Raw genomic sequence first — 20,772 nt, forward strand, 5'->3', positions numbered from 1 at the left:
GGCATATCTGTCAAACTAAGAAACCAGTATTGGTACATCACTATTAACTAAATTATTGACTATTATATTTCACTAGTTTTTCCCTTAATGTCCTTTATCTGTTCTAGGATCCATTTCAGAATACCACATTACATTTATGTAGCATGTCTCCTTAGTGACCTTTTCTATTCTTTTCTTTTTTTCTTTCTTTCTTTCTTTTTTTTTACTTTGACAATTTTGAGGTTTACTGGTCAGACCACCCATCCTTCAATTTGGACTTGTCTGATAGCTTTCTCATGATTAGACTGAGGTTATGGGTTTTGGGGAGAAATACCACAGAGGTGAATTGCTCTTCTCATCGCATTCTATCAAAGGGTAGATTATATTCACATGACATCGTTAGTGATGTTAATCATTTGGTTATTAAAGTACTACACTTTTTAAGGAATTACAAAGGTGTGCAGAAGTTGTTTCTACATTTTCCCTTCTTCTTAGAAAATGTTTCATGGAAACTCCTTGATGAAGATGTCACGTAGTCCCACCCCTCACTTGAAATTGCTTCCTTTCAGTTGTAAACTCCAAGGAGATTAAACAATAGAAAATGATATTATTGAAAGAAGTCACTCATTGAAAAAAAGATATGCAGAGAATGCTACAAATACATGGTTCTTCCAAGTAAGTTCTTAAAATATTGTGGTAGGCCAATAGTGCATAACAGAATTTAATGGCATGGCTTTCCTTTATTAGAAGATTAACGGCTTAACAATAGTTAGTTACCTGGCTTTAGGATGATGCCCAAAGAATTTGGTGGGCGTGAGAAGCAGAAAGAAATATGTTGTGCACATGTGATGAAAAACAGCTCTTTTAAGTGCAAAACAAATATCAGATTTAAGTGCGCAATTTTTCAAAATCAAAAGTTTGAGTTGTATGCTTACCCTGAACTGAAAAGTGCCAATTTAGCATGTTCAGGATAAGAGCACAAACATTTTCTATTCGTACATTCTTTAACTTAATCCCAGCCAAGGAGGGAGTCTTAAGAAACTGACTTTCAGCCCTTGAATCACAAATTTGCTTTCGACTGTCACATCTCTTTAGATATCAAATCAGAACATGATGCATAGTTTTAGGAAATGCATTATTTCATGATATTAAATTTATTTTCTATAATTAAAAACCATTTTTTAAAAAAGAAAATTTGGGAGTATAAACCAGTTATTCAAGTCCTACTAGAGTATTTTATAAAATTTGTTTCAATACAGGTCTGTTTCAGTGGTTTAAAAAGCCAATGTGAAAGCTCTCTATGTAAAACAATACCTGAACATGAGGGAAGGGGATGTTGGAGGTGGGGGGGTGCTAGAGATCTGACCACTCTACTCCTCTTCCATGGTCTTTGAGGTGTTTCAGTAGCCCCTTTTAAAATCACAGCTCAAAATAAAGTAAATGACTCGAAGAGTTCTCAGTATTTACCATTACCTTTCACACATTTTAATAAAAAGCTCTTTGGGAGAAACCTAAGGCATACAGGTGCTTACTGGGGGTGTACCAAAAGATGAGTTACTGGCTTCAGAATAAACCAATCAGAATAGAATATTTTCCTTTAAAAAGGAGGTGAACAAAACTTGATTAACTTTTTTCTCACCATCCTAGAAATCACAGAGCTGACTGTACTTCACAGTTTCTAACCCACGGAAAACAGGACAAGCTGTGGTTCTCACCTGAATGTAGCCACGAAGTTCACTGTGGGCCAGCCTAAGACAAAGGATTTCACGGCATTTGTGTTTCCTTCTTCTACTTCATCCACACAGCTTGCTGTCCACATGTCACTTAATTTAATTTTATTTTTTATCTTAAAGTTGTTGTTATATCTAGAAAAATAAAAATCAGACAGGATTTCTTGTTATTTTGATTCTTAAACTTTATGAGCTCTAATCACGGGCAAAAAAGGTCTTAACTATTTTTTTTTTTTTTAATATTCAGTGCCTATCACAGAATATTGTAACATGGTTGGCCACCTTTGAAACATGTGGTGTATTGGTCCTCATGCCTGCATTTATGGCAGCAAATAGCCATAAATGTGTGACTTATTTTTCTATATGTTGAACATTGCATTTGGATTAAAAATCTAATTTTAAACTTACTGCTGTAATAAAAAATTAATTCATTTATTATTTATAACTTGCTCATTCCCCAAAATTTTTGAGTGGCTGAACAAAAGATTAAAAATAAACATTATATTAAAATATAAAATTTTCACTTCGAGAGGTAGATGCACTAAAAATACATATATAATTAATTAAAGAAATTTACTGAGTAGTTAATAAGACTTTCTAGTTTTTAAAAGCAAAGCTTATTTTAAATTTCCTTTCTGAAAATTTTGTTCATACCATTTCCTCTCATATTTTAACTAGAACAGAAAAACTGTAGGCTGAAAACAGACTCTAAGCTAAACTGGAAAAAAAAAAGACACCAGGAATTATTACTTAATTCCTAATTTGAGTTGCTACAATTAATATTTATCTTTGAGTACCCAGGTGATCTACTTTAAATTAGTAATGAAATTACTATTTGACAATTTCTACCTAATGCCTCTTAGAACTCTGATATTGAAACCATCAAATCTCTTGACCCAGTTCACAGATTTAATGTTCATAATGGACCTGAAACTTAAATAGTTAGAAGACACAGGTAAGGATAAAGAAAATTCCCCAGGCAAACTTGGGTACTTCCTATCATTCAGGAGGAAACACTAAAGCTAAAATGAAATCAAAGATACTTCATATGGAAATATCTGTGAAACTCCTCATGGAATGTTTAAAGCTAAAATCCTTCAGTAGGATTTATAAAGTGAAAAGAGATTTTGCAGCAAGCATATAAATAAAGGATAATCTAAATCCAAAGCCTCATCTATGCTTCCTGTAGGACATACAATTAAAACATAATAGAAAAGTGCTCTGTGGCACAATAGCTTCATTCTATATTTCATTTCAGTATTATTCACCCTATTTCTATAAATAAACAGATTTTTTAAAGTAAAACAGACTCGAAGTAAAATCTTACTTCCTTCTTTTAAAAAACTTATTTCTTAATGGCAGCTATTTAGGTAATAAAAAGCTGAAATGATGAATCTTTTGGAAGGAAAAGTATGTTTCTATATTTCTTTTCATACATTTCGTGTTTTTTTTTTTTTTTTTTAATGTAGACCTCTCTTTATATTAGCTACTTCAGATACTATGTGGGAACTTGTACTTCAGTTTATCCAGAAAAAGGGGTCATTCCAACAGTCCTTCCCTAGATCAATAAAGTGCCAAGATTATCCACCTTCTTATACAAAAAACAAGGAGCTGTCTAAAAGTGTAAACAATACTTCCATCTTACTGTTGGTCACTACTTCTTGGTCAATACTTATTGAGAACTTACCATTGGCCCAGTCACTGATGCAAATAGTTTACATGCTATTATTTAGTTTAATCCTCAAACATTTATAGATAAGGAAATGTTGTTACAAGGAGATTAAGTAATTTGTCACAAGTCAAGCAGAATCTGAAAGCGAAAGGGTTGACTCTTGGGCTTATTTACACACATAACCATTATATACTTATAAAAAAGCCCTGGATATAGCCATTCTTACGAAGCATCTGGAGGGGACTATGTTTCCATGATCTCTCCTTCAGCTTTTCTATTTTGAGCCTTTTTCGAATCTTACCTACAAGGCTTTCTGATGGGACTGTTTATTATGGAGGTGGGGGGAGAAATCTCATGAACATGTATGTCCATAAAGTCAGAAAATATTTAAAACAAGTACTCTAATAAAGCTTTATATTTAGATGGAGAGTCTTAGGGTCAGAGTTTCTTCAGATTTTTCACTTTCGATTTCTAATAGAAATTTAAAAGTATGAATCTTTTAAATGTGAACTGGCTGAGAAAAACAAAACAACCTTCTCACCCACTGAAATCAACTATTTCTAGAATGCAGTCCCTTACCACAAAATAATTAAGATAAAATATATATTTATTTTCTTATTCTTTGATCTTAATACTGGTAGGAATCCCAGTGCACTGTTGAAATACACAGGACTCCAGGGAGATTCCCTCCTTTGTAAGATGGAGATGGTCCATTATACATGTTTTAGGGTGGATAACTTGGTATATTCCACAAATGTCTGATGGCAATTCTACTGGGTAGTGAATTAATAACCAGAACTTACTCTCATTTCATCTTTTCGATCTAAACAGAATTCATCATCACCTCCCTATTTGTTTAGGAAATAAAATACGAGAATAGTGATGGCTAAAGAGTATGTGAAATAACTACTTTCCCTTCCCTTCAGTAAATTACAAATAGGTACTCTATGGCTATTAACAGAAAATATCAATTTCTTCCCAAATACTCTGATGCTCATAAACATTAAAAATCTCATTTTTTTTTTAAAAAAATGTAAAGCTATAATTCTATGGCTTAATTGGGAGTGATTCCTCTGCTTCCTCATTTTATTTATATTTTTCTCACTTGGTGAGTTTGGGAAAAAGTTATCTATTGTGGTCTTGGAAGGCTGTTTATTTATTTATTAAGTTATTTTTATTTTTCCACTATCATTGGTTTACAGCGTTCTATCAATTTTTACTGTACAGCAAAGTGACCCAGTGGAAGGCTGTTTTTATGTGGGAGCATTCTCCTGCTCGCATAGCCTTGATCTCACCATCCACGTCTTATGTATGATATAGCATAACATTCATGGCATAACTTTAGGTGTGATGGTACAGACAGTAGAAAAAAGCACTTAAAGTGTTTACCATTCTCTAATGACCAAAAATATCTTTGATGAGATTGACTTTGCTAACCTACTCTTTTATGATGTTTCATAAACAATGAGAAAGGGGGACAGAGCAAGTTGCAACCACTATGTGTTAGGTTGGATCTTAACTGCACTGGCATTTAGCGTTGAATGAAAAGTGAATTCATTTGGTTACCTCTAAGGTATACCCCACATATATCTTCATCCATCATTTAACTGCCATTTCTCAGGTTAAAGGCCTCTTTATTTCTTTATTTAAAAAATTTTTTTTTACTTTGGCCTCTTTATTTCTCATCAGATCTACTTTAATAACCTCCTGTCCAGTCTTCTTGCTTCTACTCTGTCTATCCTCTAATCTATTACCTATTACAGCCAGAAAAATATTCTAAAAATATGTAGCACATTATGCTACTTCCTTGGTTAAAACTACTTGGAATAAAATCCAAACGTCTATCATAGCCCTTGTAGTGCCCAGCCTCCAAGATGTCCCAATGATTCTGGCTTCCTGATATTCACATTTTGGTGTAGTTCCCTTCCAATGGTACCAAGGTTGATCTGTGCGGCTAATAGTATACATCAGGAATGAGAGTATACCCCTTTGAATATTAGGTTATAAAAGAAGGCAGCTTCTATGTCGGGTATTTTCTCCTTTACACCCTATCTTCCTCATTCTCATGGATCTTTCGCTTTGAAGGAAACATTACCATATTATGTGCAGCCCTCTGGAGAGACCTACATGGAAATGAACTTTGGCTGCTAGCCAATAGCCATTAAGGACCTAGGCCTGCCAGGATCCAGATGAGCAATCTGGGAGGTTTCAAGATTCTCTAGCTCCAGTTAAGCTTTGAGATGACTATAACCCTGCTCAACAGCTTGATTGCAACCTTATGAGGGCCCTTGAGCCAGAACCACCAGCTAAGCCACTCCTAGATTCTTGACTCAGAGAAATGTATAAGCTGTTACGTTTTGTGATAATTTGTTATACAGTAACAGATAATTAATGCAGCCCACAAAAATCCTTGTATATTTCTCCAATCTCAATTTATATTATTCTCCTCCTGCTTATTATGCTCCAGTGACATAGGCTTTCTTTTACCTCCTCCAAAGGGCCAAGCTTTTTCCACCACCTTTGTACTTGCTGTTCCCTCTGCCTAGAATGTTCATCTTCCTAATGTCTGAATGGCTAGTTCTTTTTCATTCATCATTGATTTTTTTTCCCACTGCTTATACCTGCCTAACACATACCTCATTATTTCACTTCACCCTGTTTTCTGCATAGTACTAAGTACAATCTATGATTTCCTCCAGACACTCTAGAATGAAAGCATCAAGAAAGAAGACCATACACATCGCATTCTTCACTGTACCCCTCCACCCACCCTATTTTTCAGGGCATGGGACAGAGTGGGAGCTAAATGAACACTTGTTGAGTGAGTAAATAATTGAAACTTATTTTTAAACCAAATCAAAACAAAACAAACATAAAACTCACTTCAGATATTAGTTATGATAATAGAGGCCAGTTTTTTTTTTCTTTTTTTTTTTTTGGTCTTTTTGCCATTTCTTAAGCTGCTCCCGCAGCACATGGAGGTTCCCAGGCCAGGGGTCGAATCGGAGCTGCAGCTGCTGGCCTACGCCAAAGCCACAGCAACTCGGGGATCCGAGCCACGTCTGCGACCTACACCACAGCTCACGGCAACGTCAGATCCTTAACCCACTGAGCAAGGCCAGGGATCGAACCCACAACCTCATGGTTCCTAGTCGGGTTCATTAACCATTGACCCATGACAGGAACTCCAAGGCCAGATATTTTTAATTAAGAATTGCAGAGAAAGGTTATCTTGGAGTTCCTGTTGTGGCTCAGTGGTAATGAACTGGACTAATATCCATGAGGATGTGGGTTTGATCCCTGGCCCCACTCAGTGAGCTAAGGATCCAGTGTTGCTGTGAGCCGTGGTGTAGATTGCCGACACAGCTCAGATCTGGCATTACTGTGGCTCAGATCCGGCCTACCGTGGTGTAGGCCGGCAGCTGCAGCTCTGATTTGACCCCTAGCCTGGGAACTTCCTTCCACATGTGGCAGGTGCAGCAATTAAAAAAAAAAAAAGTTACCTTTGTCAGTGGAAATGCAATTTTATAATGATAACCAGGAAAGAGTGTCCATTATACTTACTTGACTTTGGCCACAACAAACAGATCGTTGAAAAGGAAAAGATATCTCTCCTGCCTCTGCAGGCCTCTTTTGAGTTCTACCCGACCATCAATTAGCAGAGTCCTATTGGAGCATTCAAATGATGACAAAAATGCACACGTGTCCACACTAGCAGTAGGACTTTCTCTGTAACAGATCAAACACCACAGATATTTAGTCAAATGATCAAGTATAGCATTGAGTTTCTACAAAAAATTATAGCCAATAGTTGGTCAAGAAATATAAAGCTCAGGAATTCCCTTGTGGTATTAGTAGGTTAAGGATTCGGCATTGTCAGTGCAGCAGCTCGGGTCACTGCTATAGTATGGGTTTGATCCCTGCCCCAGGAACTTCTACATGTTGTGGGTGCAGCCAAAATAAAAGAAATATAAAGCTCTACAATTTTTTTTTAATTCAATGCTATAGTTTCCTAACTGGTCCCTCAGACTATCTCCATAGTAGTCTTTAATATTACATTATAAAATTTTTCACACAAAAAGCAAAATTAAAAGTTTCATAATAAATATATGTACATCCCAATGTAGATTCTACTGTTAAAATTTTACTATACTTCCTTCATCAGATACCTATCCAATCCTCTATCAATTCATTTTATTTTTAGCATTTCAGTGTAGCAATACATTTCCCCCTAAATTCTTCAGCATGTACATCATGCCCAATGAAATGCACAACTCTTAGATGTATATTTCCTGACCTTTATCAAAATATAAAACATTATCACTCCAAAAAATTTCCTCCTGACCCTTTTCAGTTGTTATATTAATTAGCTAAAGATGGGGTCTATGTATTGGCCCCTGGGTTGTTTATCCATGTTACAGACTGAGTTCCATTAGCTCCAAAGTCTGTTGGCACCAAATTAACATTTTTATATACTCAATTATTTTTTTTAAAAGCCCAAACATTTTTAGTCATTGACAGTTTGTCTGCTTTGTTTACTGTACAAAACTAAACCTGACATCTGCTAGCCACTGACAAGATAGAATTTTGTGGTTATAAGCCCCTAAGTCACTACCACCCTTTGGAGCTCTCTGCCCAGACTCTCCACTGGGCTGCTGAGTGCCATCACTTAGACCTGTAATCTCCAGAGACACTCACTCCAATTTCCTTCGCCCCAGGAATACTATTGCCCTCCTCCTCTTCTGGATGGTGGTCCTTTGGCCATAAGCTTCTAGATAGTCTCCTGCTGTGAGGGATTTCCTTTCTTATGCAACCCTGTCCAATGGTCATATCTTTTTCATTGATTAGCACTCAAATCCCTCAGATTCCTTACAACAGTCAACCTTTCATTCATCATCTCTAAGGCAACCATTATTATGATTTTTTCCAACTGAAAATTAGTTTTGTCTATTCTAGAATTTCACAATCTTAGTATGTACTCTTCTGTGTTAGGTATGTTTTGCTTAGCACTTTTTTGTTACATTTATTAGTAATCCACTCCTTTATATTGTTGAACAATATTCCACTATATAAATGTACCAATTTGTTTATTCATTCTCCTATTGATGAGCTCTTTCCAGTTTTTAGCTATTATGGATAAAGCTGTTATTAAACTTGTACTGGTCCTTTTATGACCTGTTTTCATTTTTCTTGGACAAATACCTCACAGCAGAAGTGCTGTGTAATAGAGGAGACGTGTTTAATATTAGAAAAAAACCTATAGGTTAGTTTTCCAAAGTGGTTGTACCAATTTATATATTCAACAATACTGCAGGACAATTCTAGTTGCTTTGTGACTATGTCAACATTTGGCATTGTCAATCTTTTAAATTTGGTAATTCTATTGGATATATAGTAGTGTCTCATTAAAATTTTAATTTTCACTTCTCTGATGACTAATTATGTTGAACACCAAATTGTTTCCAAATTTTTTGCCTACTTAAAAAAAAATTGGGTTATGTATCTTTTCATTAGTGAGCTGTAGGAATTTTTTATATATCCTGGATCTATCCAGCTATCTATATATTTATCTATCTACCTCTTGGAGATAGATACACACATATACACACATCTATATACATATGCACATACAGGTCCATGTATACATCCTCTGTCAAGTGTTTTGCAAATATTTTCTCCTAGTCTGTGATTTTCCCATATATTTTCTTAAAACTTAAAAAAGTTTTTAACTTTGATGAAGTCTAATTTATCATTTTTTTAAGTGGTATTTGCTTTTTATCTCCTTTTCTAAGAAGTCTTGCCTGCCCCCAAGTTATGAAGATACATACGCTCCTACGCTTCCCACTAAAATCTGTATGATTTCAGTTTTTACATCTAAGTCTATAATCTATCTTAAATTAATTTTGTTTTATGATATAAGGTAAGGTCACATTTTGTTTTTCTGTATGAATACCTTATTATCCCAGCACCATGTGCACAAAGATTTTCCTTTCCTCAGTGGATTATTTTGGTACCTTTGTTGAAAAATCATATGATTACAGAGGATGAGTCTATTTCTGGGCTCTCTATTCTGTTTCACAGATCTATTTAAGAATTAATCTATAGGAGTTCCTATTGTGGCACAGTGGAAATGAATCCAACCAGTATCCACAAGGATGAGGGTTTGATCCATGGCCTTGCTCAGTGGGTTGGGGATCTGGTGCTGCCATGAACTGTGGTGCAGGTCACAGATGCAGCTCAGATCCTGTGCTGTTCTGGCTGTGGCATAGGCTAGCAGCTATAGCTCCAATTCAACCCCTAGCCTGGGAACTTCCATATGCCACAAGTGCGGCCCTAAAAAGCAAAGATATATAAACAAATAAATAAAAAAGAATTAAAAAAAAATCATTGCCAGAACTGCACTGCCTTATCATTTTATCTTTTCAGTAAATCATGAAATTAGTACATATAAATCTACCAACTTTTCTCTTTAAAAATTGCTTTGGATAATCTGAGTCCTCTGTATTTACATATACATTTTTGAGGTTAACAGAGGTGAAGAACACAGGAGAAAGGGCCTTTCGAGGCTGGGATAAAAGAGATGAGGGCAGCGTCACATATACTGAGTGTGAAATTACCAGTAGACTAGGTGGCATGGGCAAATAAGGCAGGTAGCCAGTGCTTAGAAGAGATTATCACAAGTAGAAATGTAGATATGTAATCATACAAAGACAGCTGCATAAACAGTACTATGGGAATGACTATATCTGTTCATGGAAAGAGCACAGAATAAGTAAAAAGGTAGAAACACATCCCTGAAAAAAATAATTTGAAGGGGTGCCGAAAGGAGGAGAATCTGTGAGCAAGACAGACTGGTGAATAAAGCAGCAGAAAAGAATAAAAAGCAGTGGTGATCTTTGGTGCTGAAACTGGTAGAAGGGGATAACAAGGTGAGGAAGAGAAGGTATTGAAGAAAATATCATCAGCAGGTTATTAAGACCTTCACGAAAACAGTTCCAGGAGTTCCCACTGCAGCAGGGTGGGTTAAGGATCTGGTATTGTTTCTGCAGTGGCTCAGGTTGCTGCTGAGGTGCAGGTATGACTCAGCTTAGAACAGTGGGTTAAGGATCCAGTGTTGCCACAGCTGTGGGGGAGGTTGCAGCTGCAGCTTGGATCCAATCCCTGGCCCAGGAACTTCAATATCCTGAGGGTGTGCCAAACAAAAACAAAAACAAAAATGTTCCAGGAAAATGGTGAGGGCAAAACTCCAAAGGTATGTAGTCTAAGGTGAGGAGTGAAAGAATTAAAGGCAGGAACTCTATTTTTTTTTTTCTTTTTAGCAGCTTAACACTGGACAGCAACATTAAGAGGTAAGGGAGGAAGAGGAGAGAAACAACACCTAAGCCCTGAAAGTAGGTCTTATTATCCTTCATTTTACAGATTTGGAAGGTGATGTTCACTGTAGTTAAAATATACTTCTATTAAGTGAATGGGATATACAAGTAAGTACATTCAAAATATATACTTTAAAGTGTTTCATGGAGCCTTTCAAAAGGACAAGTACTTCATTCATACTGACTCAGATCCCTCCTCCAGCCATGGTGGTTGAGCTCAGTAGTTTAGGACTTAATGGGAGGGTGGGGGCAGAAGTGGGCTAATTGAAGACTTTTTGATAAGTAGTGTGAGTTATTTTGCTACCTCAGTTTCCTCACTGTAAAGTAAAGCAGTGTGAGTAGATTAAAAACCTTTATAATTTGCATATATGACTAGCCGTAATAACACGTACTCAAAAGACAGAATTAAGATCACTGATGAAAAAGAGGTTGGGCTAAGATGGCAGAGTAGATACGCCTTTAACTCATATCCTCTCATGAACACACCAAAACCACAACTATCTGTAGAACAACCATTGATGAAAAAGACCAGAACCTACTGGAAAAAGATCTTCTACAACTAAGGACAGAACCGTGACAAGAGAGGCAGGATGGGTGGGCTAACGATATGGTCAAGATCCATACACCAGCATGGACAACCCACAAACTAGAGAATAATTACATGGCAGAGGCTCTCCCACAGGAGTGAGAACTCTAAGCTCTACATCAGGCTCCCAGCCCAGGGGTCTTGCACCAGAAAGACAAGCCCCCAGAGCATTTGGCTTTGAAGCCCACCTGGGCTTAATTTTGGAAACCCACCCCACAGGACAGGGGAAATAGAGACTTCCCTCTTAAAGGGCACACCCAAAAATCTTATACACACTGTGACTCAGGCCAAAAGCAGTAATTTAATAGAAGTCTGGAACAGATCTACCTGCTGGTCTTAGAGAGTCTCCCTATGGCTCACCCTGGGGAAATAAGACACTCGTGGCAAAAACTCTTGGAAGCTTCTTCTACCACCTGGGTGGTGGTGCTGGTGGGTGCTATTGTGGGGCCCTCCCTCTAGATCATTAGTGCCAAGACCTAGCCCCACTCAACAGCTTGAGGGTACTGCTGTGACACTTCAGGCCAAGCAACTAATTGGGCGAGGACATAGCCCCACCCGTCAGAAGACAGGCTGCCTAAATGCCTCCTGAGCCCACAATTGCCTCTAGACACTGTCCTGCCCACTAAAGGGACAAGAACATCCACCAGTGAGCAGGCGCCAGCTCCAGAGTTAACTGGGTCCCCCTTTCTCTACAGAAAACCTACACTATTCCCTAGACCAGTCTCAGCTATTAGGGAGAATGGGCAGACACTAGACACGAGAAAACCATATTCTGCTGCCTATTACCCAGCCTGTCCAGAGCATTCCAGGCTTTGCCTTGAAACCAGCTGGACCTCAGCCCTGCTCGTTGGCAGGCTGACACAGCATCAGGACAACCTGGACCACATATGCAAATGAGTCAGTAACTGGAACACTCCTCCACCCCCGCCAATGATCTGAAATGAGCTCTGAGATCCCCTGGCTCTGCAGCCAAACTCCAGGACCTGGTTCTGCCTGGCAATAGTCCAGCACTAACCCCAGGACCTGGCTTCACCCATCAGTGGACAGGAGACAGTGCCAGTCCTGTGGACCCTGACTCCACTCATCAGTGAGCCAACATAAGCCCCAGAGTCCCCTGAAGTTCCATAGTAACCTGCTTTGTGACCCAGTCCCGCAATCAGCAGCTGGAAGCCACCTCACAAGGCAGGGCCTGACAAACAACTGGACCTGGAGACAACCAGATCTATCACACCACCCACAGAGTCAGCCTGCAACAACTGAAGAATCCATGAAGCACCTACACAGTGATAGAGGAAAGTGCACTGTTGGGATACACAGGACTTACCCTACAAAGGCAACTTCTCCAAGATCAGGAAACATAATCAATCTACCAGATACATAAAAATAGAGAGAAAAATTTAGGTGAAATGAAACAATAGAGAAAAATGTTCTAGACAAAGGAACAAGATAACACACCAGGAGAAGAAGACAGTGAAGTGGAGAGGGATTTCAGGGTAGTGACTGTAAAGGTGATCAAAGAACTCAAGAAAAGAATGGATGCACAGAGCGAGAATTTAAAAGTTTACAATGAAGTGTTAAAAAATATAAGGAACAACCAAACAGACATTAAGAATACAATAACTGAAATGAAAAATATACTAGATGGAATCAATAAGAAACCATATGATAAAGAAGAACATATTAGCAAGCTAGAAGCCAGAAAACCACTGGGGTTGAACAGAAAAACGTATGAAAAGGAATAAGGACAGTTTAAGAGAGCTCTGGGACAACATCAAGTACACTTGCATTCCCATTATAGGAGTCCCAGAAGAGAGAGAGAAAGGGGCAGAGAACATATTCAAAGACATAATAATTGAAAATTTCCCTGCCTAGGAAAAGAAATAGACATCCAAGTCCAAGAAGTGCAGAGAGTCTCACATAGGACCAACACAAAGAAGACTACACCAAGACACACTGTAATTGAAATGGAAAAAAAAAGGTAAAGAGAGAATATTTATTAAGAGCAGCAGGGGAATAGCAGTAACTTACCTACAAAGAAACTCCCATAAGGCTATCAGCTGACTTTTCAGCAGAAAATCTGCAGGCCAGAAGAGAATGACATGATATATTTTAAATAATGAAAGGGAAAAACCTACAACCAAGAAATCTACTCAGCAAGGTTTTCCTTCAGATCTGGAGGAGAGATCAAAAGTTTATAGAGTATCAAAAGCTAAAATGTTCAGCACCACAAAACCAACTTTAGGATCTGTGGACAGGATGGTGGAGTAGAAGGACTCGAGCTCACTTCCTCTAATGAAAACACCAAAATTGCAACTCACTGCAGGACAACCATCAACAAAATAGACTGGATGCTATCGAAAAAGATATCCTACAACCAAAGACAAAGAAGCCACATCAAGATGGTAGGAGAGGTGATTTCACAATATAAGCAATCCTGTACCTGCCAGGTGGGTGACTCACAGACTGGAAAATTACTATAGGGCAGACTCTCCCACAGGAGTGAGAGTTGCAAAGCCTACATCAGGTTCCCTAGCCTGGGGGTCTGGCATTAGGAGGAGGGGCCCCTGGAGCATCTGGCATTGAGCACCAGAGAGCTTGTGTGCAGGAGCTCCATAGGACTTGGTGGGTTGGGGGGGGGGGAACTGGAGACTCCACTCTTGGAGGGCACACACAGGTTTTCATGTGCACTGAATCCCAGGGCAAAGCAGGGACTCCATCAGCATCTGGGTCACACCTACCAGGGGGTCTTGGAAGGTGTCCTGGAAAAGTAGGGGTCAGTTGCAGCTCACGGTGGGGGCAAGACGTTGGAGGTGGAGGTCTGAGGGAATAATCATTGCCCTGAGCTCCCCTGGAGGCTGCCATTTTGGAAAAACCTGGCACCACCCATCACGGCTGAGAAGCCTCAGACCAAACAATAAACAGGTTGGGAACACAGCCCCCACCCACGAGCAAACAGACAGCCTGAAGTCCTCCTAGGCACACAGCTGCCTCTAATCGTACCCAGAGATACAGCCCCACCCATCACAGGGATAAGAATCAGCTCCACCTACCAGTGGGCACACACCAGTCCCTCCCATCAGGAAGCCTACAGCAAGCCCCTGTACCAACTTCACCCACAAAGGGGCAGACATCAGAATCAAGAGAGGCTACAATCATGTAGCTTGCAAAAAGGAGACTACACAGAAAGCTAAACAAACGAAATGGCAGAGAAATATGTGCCAGATGACGGAACAAGACAAAACTCTAGAAAAACAGCTAGGTGAACTGGAGATAAATAACCTATATGAAAAAGAGTAATGATAGAGTAATAGATAGATTTAGAGTAATGATAGTAAGAATGATGCAAGGTCTCAAAAAAAAAGAAACCCCAAAATAGAGGCAAAGATCAATAAATTACAAGAAACTTTTAACACAGAAAGAGCAGATTTACAGAATTAACAAGCAGAGATTAACGACATGCTAACAGAAATGAAAAAATTCACTAGAAGGAACCAAAAGCAGAATATAGGAGGCAGAAGAATGAATAAGTGAGATGGAAGATACTGGTGGAAATCATTGGCACAGACTAGAATAAAGAAAAAAAAATGAATAAAGTCTAAGAGAACTCTGGGACAACATTAAATCCACAAACTTTTGCATTATAGGGGTGCCAGGAGGAGGAAAGAAATGGCAGGAGAATTATTTTAAGAGATAACAGTCAAAAACTTCCATAACATAGGAAAGGAATCACTCACTCAAATCTAGGAAGCACAATGAATATCATATACCATAAATTCAAGGAGAAATACTCCAAAACACATATTAATCAAACTGATTAAAATTAAAGACAAAGAGAAAATACTGAAAGCAGCCAGGGAAAAGCAACAGATAACATACAAGGAAACCCTGATAAGTTTATTAGCTGATTTTCAGCAGAAAACTCTGCAGTCCAGAATGGAGTGGCAGGATATCTTACTGATGAAAAGAAAAAACCTCCAACCAAGAATACTCTATCCAGCAAGGCTCTCCTTCAGATCTGACAGAGAAAGTAAAAGTTTTACAGACAAGCAACAGCTAACAGACTTCAGCACCACCGAACCAACTATAAAAAAATACTAAAGGAACTTCTTTAGGTTGAAAAGAAAAGGCCACAACTTTTTGGATGTCTGTTGTAACTTCTCCTTTTTTGTTTTTTAGTCTGGCCAAGGGTTTATCAATTTTGTTGATCTTTGCAAAAACCAGCTTTTAGTTTCATTCATCTTTTCTGTTGTTTTCTTCATTTCTTTTTCATTTATTTCTGCTCCGATCTTTATGATTTCTTTCCTTCTACTAACTTTGGGTTTTGTTTGTTCTTCTTTCTCTCTAGTTACTTTAGGTATGAGATTAGGTTGTTTCTTTGGGATTTTTCTTTTTTCCTGAGGTAGGCTTTTATTGCTATAAACTGCTCTGACCCCTACTTTTCCAGGACACCTTCCAAGACCCCCTGGTAGGTGTGACCCAGATGCTGATGGAGTCCCTGCTTTGCCCTGGGATTCAGTGCACATGAAAACCTGTGTGTGCCCTCCAAGAGTGGAGTCTCTGGTCCCCCTCCCAAGTCCTATGGAGCTCCTGCACACAAGCTCTCTGGTGCTCAATGCCAGATGCTCCAGGGGCCCCTCCTCCTAATGCCAGACCCCCAGGCTAGGGAACCTGATGTAGGCTTTGCAACTCTCACTCCTGTGAGAGGAAATAAGAAAATTACAAATGAGAAGGCTCACCAGTAAAGGCAAACATAGTTAAAGGTAGGAAATCATCCATTCACAAAACTGGACATCATCCATACACAAAACTAGAAATCATCGACAAGAAAAAAAACTGTAAAAAACACAAACACGTGGAGACTAAACAATATGCTACTGAACCAGCACTGAAGAAATCAAGGAGAAAAATCAAACAATGTCTAGAGATAAATGAAAATCAAAACACAATGGTCCAAAACCTATGCGATGCAACAAAAGCAGTTCTAAGAGAGCAGTTTATAGCAATAAAAGCCTACCTCAGGAAAAAAGAAAAATCCCAAAGAAACAACCTAATTTCATACCTAAAGTAACTAGAGAGAAAGAAGAACAAACAAAACCCAAAGTTAGTAGAAGGAAAGAAATCATAAAGATCGGAGCAGAAATAAATGAAAAAGAAATGAAGAAAACAACAGAAAAGATGAATGAAACTAAAAGCTGGTTTTTGCAAAGATCAACAAAATTGATAAATCCTTGGCCAGACTAGTCAAGAAAAAGAGAGAGTTCAAATCAATAAAATTAACAATGAAGAATTCTTATTGTGGCTTAGTAGGTAAGGGACCTGATGTTGTCTCTGTGAGGAAGTGGGTTCAATCCCTGGCCTCACTCAATGGGTCAAGGATCCAGCGTTGCCATAAGTTGTGGCATAGGTTGCAGATGGAGCTCAGATCCGGTGTTACTGTGGCTGTGGCATAGGCCCCAGCTGTAGCTCCAATTCGACCCCTGGCCTGGGAACTTCCAGACACCACAGGTATGGCTGTAAAAATAAAAATAAAATTAAAAAAAAATAAGAAACAAAAAAGAAGAAGTGGAGTTTCTGATGTGATGCAGTGGGTTAAGAATGTGACTGCAGTGGCTCAGGTCACTTAAGAGATGTGAGTTTGATTTGTGGGCCTGGATGGTGGATTAAAGGATACAGTGTTGCCACACCTGTGGCTTGGATTCCCTGGCCCAGGCACTTCCATATGCCATGGGTGCAGCCATAAAAAGAAGAAAGAAAATAAAAAGAAAAAAGAGAAGTTACAACAGACATCCAGAAATAACAAAGGATCATAAGAGACTACTATAAGCAACTGTACGTCAATAAGATGGACAATCTAGAAGAAATGGAAATATTCTTAGAAAGGTACAATCTTCCAAGACAGAACCAGGAAGAAATAGAAAATATAAACAGACCAATCACAAGTGCTGAAATTGAAACTGTGATTAAAAAACTTCCAAAAAACAAAAGTCCAGGACTGAACGGCTACACAGGCAAATTCTATCAAACATTTAGAGAAGAGTTAACACCTATCCTCTGAAACTAATCAATATCACTGATGAATATAGATACAAAAATCCTCAATAAAATACTAGCAAACCAAATCCAACAATACATTAAAAGGATCATACACCATGATCAAGTGAGATTTGATTCTAGGGATGCAAAGAATTTTCATTATCTGAAAATCAATCTATGTGATATATACCACATTAACAAATGGAAGAATAAAAACCATATGTTCATCTCAAAAGATACGGAAAAAGCTTTTGACAAAATTCAACACCATTTACGATAAAAACTCTCTAGAAAGTGAGCATAGAGGAAACAAAGCTCAACATAATAAAGGCCACAAATGATAAACCCACAGCTAACATCATACTGAACGATGAAAAGCGAAAAGCATTTTCCTATCAGATCATAAACAAAACAAGGATGGCCACTCTCGCCACTTTTATTCAACACAGTATTGTGTCTTGGCCATAGAAATCAGAGAAGAAAAAGAAATAAAAGGCTAATCTAAAGTAATTAGAGAGTTAAAACAATTTTCTTTGTTTGAGGTTCACACATATCAAAGGTTATTTAGGTATTTTTAAAATGGTTCGTGTTTTAAAGTAATTCCAAAGGATTTTGATACATAATAATTCATTTTTCATTTCATAATAATACTTTCTTTTTTTTTTTTGTCTTTTGTCCATATGCTGCACCCACGGCATATGGAGGTTCCCAGGCTAGGGGTCCAATTGCAGCTGTTGCTGCTGGCCTATGCCAGAGTCACAGCAACGCCGGATGCGAGCCAGATCTTCGACCTACACCACAGCTCACGGAAACACTGGATCCTCAGCCCACTGAGTGAGGCCAGGGATCGAACCTGCAACCTCATGGTTCCTAGTTGGATTCGTTTCCGCCACACCGTGATGGGAACTCCAATAGTACTTTCAAATAAGTAGATTTGATGGTGGTGTGTGGAGAATCCACAATGAAGTTAAAAATATTTTTTAAAAACATTTTTTCCAGTATAGATTTATCAATGTCCATGTCCAAAGTCTGTCATGTTAAAGATCTACTTGTACAGCAAGAGATGTTTCGTGATTTTAGCAAACTAAGCACTGGTTACAAAAAGAATCCAACATTCAGACAGTACTCTATAGTAAACATAAACATCTCAGTACTCACATAATTTAAAAAGAAAGAAATATTTGCAGAAGGAAACAAAAACACAAACTACAATCTTAATCAGTGTTTCCTACTTAAAAATGTATTTCTCAATTATGTGATTCTGAACTGCTTATTTTTATTCTGAGTGCAATGTACATGTGTTTATCTTAGTCTCTTAGAGTATGGAAATGGGGAGGAGGGTAAGAATATAACCTTCTATTTAGCCTCTTAATATAGCCTGATTAGGTTTTACAAGGCATAATTAACAGGACTCTAAAATGATCTAACAAACACAAGCAGAGTCTGAGAATTAACCTGCTGTCTGCATCTTATGCATTAACATTCCATTTTCAAATAGGTTTGCTAAGCCATTTCTGAAGGGCAAAAGGGAGTTTTAGGACCTTATTCATTTTTGGCTAAAACTAAATAATGGCTTTCATGGAACTGGGCCACAGTAGTATCTCTAACTATTTATTACTAAGGCTCATTGTTAAAGGGAGTCTACTTTAAGGTACAGTTTTAAAAGAAATATTGCTTCATCTTAAATCATGAAAGAAAATAAGCTAAAATTCAGAATGCTTTCTGGAAATGTCTATGTTTGTAAGTGGTAATCAATTAGTAATTATGATGGTAAGTACTAGGTAAGACCTTGATATCCTCAAAACCTAGCACATGGTCACCACTCATTCCAAATACCATCTCTTCCCTGAAAAATTCCTCTTAATTGAATCCTTAATTGGTATCTCATATATGTAGCACTTATACCCTACCTTGTACCTCTTAAATATCCTTATTTAACGTCTATTGAGTAGATGATCACCATATGATAAATTAGTTATCTGCAATAGTGATAAGGGTTGCCTTTGCTAGGTGGCAGCCATGCACCAGGCACTGGAGACAGATGTGGACCCTAAGCTCAAGGAGCCAGCAGTGTGACAGGGGAACTCGACAAGAAATTGCAATGATAAACCAGTGAGGTAAGGGCAATAAGAGAAATGTAGAGTATTGAGGGTACAGGGAGGAGCAAAAGTAGGAGGCCATACATGAGACTGAAGCGGTTAGGAAAGTTTCTTGGCAGTACCAAAGTCTTAAGGGATGGACAGAACAACGAAGGCTGAAGGGCATTCTCTGCAAAAAGAAGAGCTTGCCAAACACACATGGCATGCTTCAAGATCTGTGAGAAGTTCAAAAAGGCTGGAGTGATGAAGGCCAGAAGAAGAGTAGCAGCAGATGAGGAAGGGGTCATATTATGGATATTTTTCCTACCACATTTAGTTTTTATCTGAAAGCACCAAAAGACAGGACATTGAGTTTTACAATATGTTGGAGAGACTGGAGAGCTGGCAGTGAGAAAAGGATAGACGATACAGAAATATATATATTTTCAAGAGATATTAAAAATAAAGATTGTTAAAATTTGCAAATGGATTAGCTGTGGGGGTGGGGAGGGACAGATGGAGAGAGATTTGACTAAAAAAAGGAATACAGATGAAATGCCCAGCCTTTATTTATTTACTTATTTTTAATTTATTTTTCATCCAACAAATCCCTGGTGAGCATCTCTCTGGTGGCTAGGCACCATGCCAAATGGTAAACACATGGGGTAAACAACTTAGATGTACCCTCTACTCTTAAGGAATCACGAGTCTAATTCTACCACCAGATATCTGTAGGATATCCATTTGCCCCTCCCCACCCACATGACTAATCAATTATTTGTTGCTTGGTTCAATTTGTATTATAGGTTGAAAACCATAATCCATAGTCATGTTTGCCTGTTTGTTTATTTATTTATTTATTTTTTGCTTTTTTTCAGAGCCGCACCAACGGCATATGGAAGTTCCCAGGCTAGGGGTCCAATCGGAGCTACAGCTGCCAGCCTACGCCAGAGCCACAGCAACACCAGATCCGAGCCACATCTGCGACCTACACCACAGCAACACCAGATCCTTAACCCACTGAGTGAGGCCAGGGATCAAACCGGCAACCTCATGGTTCCTAGTCAGATTTGTTAACCACTGCGCCATGTTGGGAACTCCCATAGTTATGTTTTATTTGGCCCACAGAGAGGTTTCAAAAATGTGATTTTGATTGCTCAGTTCACCACATTCCCTCTCTTTCTACTACTTTACTATGTTTTCTGCACCTCTCAGGGACCTGAAAGCATTTAAGTTGATGATTCTTACCTTAGTATTTTTTTTTATTTTTTATTTTTTACTTTTTTTTTTGTCTTTTTGCCATTTCTTGGGCCGCTCCCAC

General features: G+C 38.3%; 1 protein-coding gene across 1 annotated transcript in view; it reads right to left on the reverse strand.

Annotated features, from left to right (window-relative positions):
• The window catches only part of ARHGAP20 (Rho GTPase activating protein 20), a 112,060-nt gene that overhangs the window by 45,059 nt on the left and 46,229 nt on the right, over window positions 1–20,772 (reverse strand). Inside the window, exons 3-4 of the mRNA XM_047753382.1 lie at window positions 6,946–7,110; window positions 1,695–1,844 (exon numbers count right to left, since the gene is read on the reverse strand). Coding sequence (XP_047609338.1) covers window positions 1,695–1,844; window positions 6,946–7,110 — 315 coding nt within the window. The remainder of the gene's footprint in view (window positions 1–1,694; window positions 1,845–6,945; window positions 7,111–20,772) is intronic.

This window comes from Phacochoerus africanus, chromosome 11 (assembly GCF_016906955.1).
Source record: "Phacochoerus africanus isolate WHEZ1 chromosome 11, ROS_Pafr_v1, whole genome shotgun sequence".
Lineage (NCBI taxonomy): Eukaryota > Metazoa > Chordata > Mammalia > Artiodactyla > Suidae > Phacochoerus > Phacochoerus africanus.